The following is a 5869-nucleotide window of genomic DNA, read 5'->3' as shown; positions in this document are numbered from 1 at the left end:
AAAATGTCCTGACCTTTAAAAGTCATCCTTCAAGGTCAAACACTGGCTAAAAAAACGGGAAATTACATCTGACCCAAAAATTACCGGCCGATTTTCGCCCACGAACATCAGAATAACTCACTCCATTTAAAACTTGCAAAGGTCAGAATATTCCCCACAAAAACAACTAGCGTCCGTAAAAAATGTACTGACCTCTCAAGGTCATTCTTCATGGTCAGACGCAGGTTCAAACGACGAGGAACTCCATATAACACAAAAGCTACCAGCAGATTTAAAGCCTGCCACTGTCAGAATATTCCCCACAGAGAGAACTTCTGTCCGTGAAAAGTCCTGATCTCTAAAGGTCGTTTTCTCAAGGCCATTCTTCGAGGTCAAACACCGGCTAAAGGGCCGCGGAACTCCTTTTCACCCAAGCCTACCGGCCGATTTAAGCTTGTGAACATCAGAATATTCACCTTAGGTATTTACCTGAACTCACCTGACCTGTTGAATATTTTGATGTTTGTAGGTTAAAAATCGGACGGTAATTTCTGGTCGCGTGAAGTTCCCCGTTTTCTTAGCCCGTATTTGACCTTGAAGGGTGACCTTGAGATGTCTGGGCTTTTCGACCGACGCTAGTTCTTTCTGCGGTAAATATTCTGATGTTTGTAAGTTAAAAATCGGCCGGTGATTTTTGCTGATATGGAGTTAAGTTAAATCTGGGACGGTAATTTCTGTGTGATGACAAGCATTGGAAACAAAAAAGAAAATTTTCGTAACGTTTTCGCCATTCAACAAACCGTTGTGGCGCATCATAGGACCTATGTCACTCTCTGACTACACCATTGACCTAAGGGGTGCTCATGTCAACCTGCGCTGTTACCTTTACGCTGGTATGGGTCGCCGTCGGTGCGAAGGATGTTTGCCACCTCGTGTCATGGTGCAGGGCGATAATGAAGGGCAGCTGGCATGGGGCAAACGCAGTGGAAGCGCACCCCATCGCCACAAATGCGGCTCAGACCTGGTCTGAAAGGATGCTCGATGGTCGGCGGTCTGTGCATGACATGATCGGGATGATTGTCGGACTTGACGCTACCTCCAATACCCGCGTTGTCATCGCTGGCAGGCGTTTAAACGCGCTCACGCATGATGACATGAGTGGTGCTAAAATGGGTTGAACAGTTGTTTATGGTACCTTCCCAAGCATTCATTGAGCAATTAGCCGTGTACGTTTGGAAGAATCCTTGTAAAATATTCATATATATGTATATACACAGATATATATATATATATATATAATATATATATATACTAATATATATATATATATATATATATATATATATATATCATAGCCACATGTGTAATGAGTGCGTGCTTCGGGTGCACCCGGTGAGGCGCCGCTACAGCCGGCTCATGGCTCGTCGGCGCCCTGGTACGCCTCGTTGGTGTGGACGTGTTTAGCGGCTGGCGCGGCGGACAGCGGCTGGCCATTTACATCGGCCACCGTCTCCGGCATCGGGCGGCCGTTAGTTTCGGGCAGGAGCAGGCCGGTCAGACCGCCCAACAGGGCGAGGCCGCCGAACACGGCCGACGGCGCGCTCTCGTGCAGCTCGCTCACCAGGTCCACCACGAACGGCGAGAGGGCGGCGCCCACGCGCTCCGCCAGCTGGCGCACGCCGCACGCCAGCGAGCGGACCTCGGTGGGCATCAGCTCGGCCGTGAACACGGACATAGTGTGATAGGCAGAGGAGATACCGGTCTTGGCCACCACGCCGAGCGCCAGCCAGAGCGTGGCGTCCTTCCGCGCGAAGGTGAGAATCATGGCGGCAGCCTGCAGCCACAGGACGAGGATCACTGAGGGCCGCCGTCCCAGCCGGTCCAGCAGGGGAAACACTAAGCTGGAGGGGATTTCGGCGAGGCCGGAGAACGCCGCCGCCAGATGTGGGCTTGCCGCCAGCTGCGTCGTGTCGAACGTGATGCCGAAGTAGGAGACGGCGGTGATGAAGCTGAGAAAGACGGTGATGAGTGTTCGGCGGCGCATGCCGGGCGTCCGGACCAACTTCAGCACCATTTGCAGCGGACCGTGGCCGCCGGCGGTCTTCGCAGTGGCCTGGCGGGACAGCGTGCTGCTCCGTGCCTCCGCCATGACCTGCAGCATCTCCTCCTCCGGCAGCACCTGCCGGCCGTTCCAGCGCGCACCCCGCCGCAGCACGGCACACGCCTCCGGGAACCGGTCTTGCAGCACCAGCCAGCGGGGCGACTCGGGCATCAGCCAAAAGTTGAACAAGAAGATAAGACACGGCACGGCGTACGCCAGCTGGAGCAGCCAGCGCGTGCGGATCAGGTACGAGCCGAGCGCGATGAGGCAGGTGCCGAAGGCGAACGGCATGAAGGTCATGAAGCCGACCGCGGCGCGCCGCTCGGTGCTGCATAGCTCCAGAATCAGCACCTGCTGGCTGCTGACCATGACCGACATGGCGGCGCCCGTCAGGAAACGCACGACCGCAAAGCTGACGTAGTCGGTAGCGAACGCGACGGTGAACGCGCAGGCGATCAGCAGCAGCATGGCCGGCAGGAAGACGGGCCGCCGGCCGAAGCGGTCGGCCAGCTGGCCGCCCACCACCGAGCCGAACAAGCCGCCGATCATCAGCCACGACTGCAGCAGCGAGAGCAGCGGCTTGCGGCCGCACACCAGCTTCCACTCGGTCACCACCGTCGACTTGTACACGGACCGGTCGAACACCCAGCGCTGACAGGCGGCGGTGGAGTTGGCCTCTCGGCAGCGCGGTGTATCGGACGGCAAGGAGGCGAAAGTGGCGTTGGCGGCGAAGCCGTCGGCGCACTTAAACTCGGGCGTGGCGCCGACAAACATCATGGACATGGAAAAGGCGGGGAAGAGCAGCCACAAGATGGACATGTACCCGATGAGCAGCGTTTGCCAGCGGCCGGTGCCGCAGCACCGCTCCAGCACGTCCTCGAAGAACACATCCTCCTTCTGCCCGGACTTCTCCTCAGTCTTCTTGCTCACCGCCGTCTCCACCATCGCGACCGCCCACTTGATCAGGAGCACTCCCCAGCGGTGTGCGCGTGCGTCGGGCTCAGCGTCGCGACACACTCCTCTCGGCACACTGCGTGGCGCTGGCTTACGCACACGGCAGGCTTGGGAACGCTCCGGGCCACGTCGTCGCACCGTCGGACAGGAGCGAATGCTTCGCGTCCGTCGTCCTTCTGGTCGGCAGAGCCTGCCTCTGCGACGGGGTGAGAGCGATTGGCCTTGCGGGGTCGATCTGCCGGCCACAGCGACCCGTCTGCCTTTGCAACAGCGACCCGTCCGACCGGCCCCAGTGGCGCCCGCTGCACTGCAGCGGCCGCTCATGGAACCTCCGCGAGACGCGCCTGTCATGCTGTTTAAAAAAAAACAAAACAGATGTGCGTCCATGCATAATGTGCTTGGGGTCGAGGATTAGCCTAAGGACAGGAGTGGTCACTAAAGACCTCTCCCAGTTTCCGTAACGCTCAACCCAACTGCGTATTCCGAGGCACAAGACCATTTGACTTGTCTTCAAAATATAGCCTTAAAGATGTGACTTGACCAACCGCCAATCAGCTTTGATTACATAAAAACGTCGGTTTCGGAATTATCAGTGCCTTCTTGGGTCGCTATCACGCACTGAACTTTAACTTAATTAAAGCGTAGCACCATCAATTGGGTTCGCGGCGCAAAACAAGTTGTAGGGCGGGGACGTTCCGCCATAAATCGACATGTGCCCCACACCCTCACCCCTCAGATTTGGATCAAAATGGGACACATCGGTTGTAATCAGTGCTGAAGTCGCCTGTGATATTTCGAAATCTCTCAGTCACGCCGTTACGGAGCTATAGCCCTCGGCAATTTCGAGTTGCGTGATTCCAAGGCGACCTCCGGTGACAATTTTCTCCACTTGCTTGGAAAGTAATGCAGCAAACCTATCTGTTGAAATAATAATACAAATATTCTGAATACTGTTACGCCACTCTTGAAATCGTCATTGAAAGTGGATAATAATCAGGGAGCTATGCACTTTTGCAAAACACAAAAAATTCTCATGTGATACTGATCTGTTCTCATTTTTATGTGAGGGAGCGTAGTTCGGTCGCCAAAGTTCTCAAATAAAAAACTGGTTATATGGGTGGAAGGCCATGCTTCATGAACCGACGGATCGTGCGTTACGCGGGAAGACTGGGCGCGCGGCGTACGGCCGCAGCCCCCCCCCCCTCCCCCCGCCTCATGTGTGCTCTCGGAGCTGGGGTAATTTGAGCGGGGAGAGGGTGGTGCGTAATGTATGGGTGGTGTCGTCTCTTATTTATGTGAGGCAAATCAAAAGTCAGACACAGATCTAGGGATGGGACTTTGGGCTAGCCCCGTTGTGCGGCTGTACACCTACATTTTGTTAATGGCTCGTAGCAAGTGCCTGGACTTGTAGTCGATAGCTTGCATTTGACCTGGCATAAGTAGTGCAATTTCTGCCCTAGAAACACAAAATTACCAATCGCGGAATCTGGTGAGGATCAATCCGCCGATGTTCTCCGCGAGCCCCGATCATTCTTTGTTTGGAAACAGCGGGGAAGGGAGGGGTCACATCGACCCATATCGATCTGCGTTATGGAAAAGGCTATCAGGACAGGGGTTGATTACATTTTACCTCAATGTGGTAGGAAAAACCAGTGTTTGCAATTGCTTAAAAACGTACAAACTATGCAAACTAACCCCCTTACGGGGCACGCTTTATCTGATTTCCTCTATGGCCTTTACAAAAAAGCATTTCACTTGTATCTTTTTTAAGTACATGGCTGGTAGCGAAGCTGGTTAAAGTAAGACGGCAAGGTAGCGATGCAATGTAATATTTGCCTTCAAGGCTGCCAAACTGAAACTAGACAAAAGTGCATGCGTTTATCATTTGATGATGAAGAATCAGTAACTCTCCTGATGCTGGCGCGAGGCGTGGTCGTCTTTTGTGACGCTCCATGGACATCGCTGACCTGAGCATAGCATGCGGTTAAGATCTTCAGCTGAGGGCTAGCTTAATTTGAAGGCACTCAACTTACCTTTGAAGCGGTTGCTTAAAGTGGATGCTGTACGCTTTCGACAACGGACCTTATCGCCGGTGAGCGCAATAAAAGGCGCTCCCGACGCTATCATGGCCGCCGAGCCCGCCTGAAGACAGTGGGCGAACACAAGGCCCGGCCGAGTTGGGGTCTGAAATGCAGCGGATGCGTGGTCGCGGGATCAGGCGTCTGCCTCTGCGCGTCCTGATCCGCTGATGAGGGGTCACTGTGCTGTCGCTTGTTGAAGTCCCCGTGGGAGATTGGCCCCGCTGTTTGTTGTATTTCTGACATCTGATAGCCTGAACAATGACAGGGGACAGGAATCAGAAGCTGAGAGACCTAGAGAGTTCGGACCTAGTGGTCTGTTCTCGTCTGTTCTAGATCATCAACGCAAGCCCATCAAACCTACCTGGTGCAGCTGGATTCTGGCAAGTTTCCTTCTCTCTGGAGATGTGGAAGTGAACCCAGGGCCGGCGTACGAGCTGAGAACGCTGTGAGTGTTTTGCCAGAGCGTCAGCAGTTTGCAGAACAAGCTATGCACTCTGCGCCCTCATAGTGGGGAGCTGGCTGGCTTCGATGTTGTCGGCCTGACTGAGACATGTCTCAGACCACAAGTGTTGAACTCTGAGCTAAAACTGGGCCTCTCGGACCATGTCTGGCTCCGGAAGAACAGGAACGGCAGTGGAAAAGGCATTGCTTGCGCAGTGAAGACAAGCCTGTCACCGGTTCATCGACCAGGGTTGAAGCCCGGCTGCGATGTGCTGGCAATCTAGTTGGAGACCATCTACCTTGTCATCATGGC

General features: G+C 54.4%; 1 protein-coding gene across 1 annotated transcript; it reads right to left on the bottom strand.

The window, feature by feature from the left end:
- Positions 1–1393: 1393 nt before the first annotated feature.
- Positions 1394–3025, bottom strand: LOC119098183 (organic cation transporter-like protein). The gene is made up of 4 exons (XM_037221110.1): positions 2592–3025; positions 2204–2441; positions 1665–2158; positions 1394–1595 (listed from the first exon to the last, which is right to left on the bottom strand). Exons 1-4 carry the CDS (start codon positions 3023–3025, stop codon positions 1394–1396), a joined length of 1368 nt encoding a protein of 455 aa, XP_037077005.1.
- Positions 3026–5869: the final 2844 nt, after the last annotated feature.

The sequence above is a fragment of the Pollicipes pollicipes genome, unplaced genomic scaffold (genome assembly GCF_011947565.3).
Source record: "Pollicipes pollicipes isolate AB1234 unplaced genomic scaffold, Ppol_2.1 Scaffold_4740;HRSCAF=5597_pilon_pilon_pilon, whole genome shotgun sequence".
NCBI classification, from domain to species: domain Eukaryota; kingdom Metazoa; phylum Arthropoda; class Thecostraca; order Pollicipedomorpha; family Pollicipedidae; genus Pollicipes; species Pollicipes pollicipes.
The sequence above is the reverse complement of the archived record's forward strand: the minus strand, read 5'-3'. Positions and strand labels throughout refer to the sequence as shown.

Excerpts from the sequence above, each read along its gene's own strand:
- LOC119098183 (XM_037221110.1), bottom strand. The coding sequence starts at position 3,025 with ATGGTGGAGACGGCGGTGAGCAAGAAGACTGAGGAGAAGTCCGGGCAG. Across the intron at positions 2,442-2,591 it reads GGCTCGGTGGTGGGCGGCCA|CAGCCAGCAGGTGCTGATTC; the intron begins GCTGGCCGACCG and ends GGTCATGGTCAG. Across the intron at positions 1,596-1,664 it reads ACCGAGGTCCGCTCGCTGGC|CGAGCTGCACGAGAGCGCGC; the intron begins GTGCGGCGTGCG and ends GGACCTGGTGAG.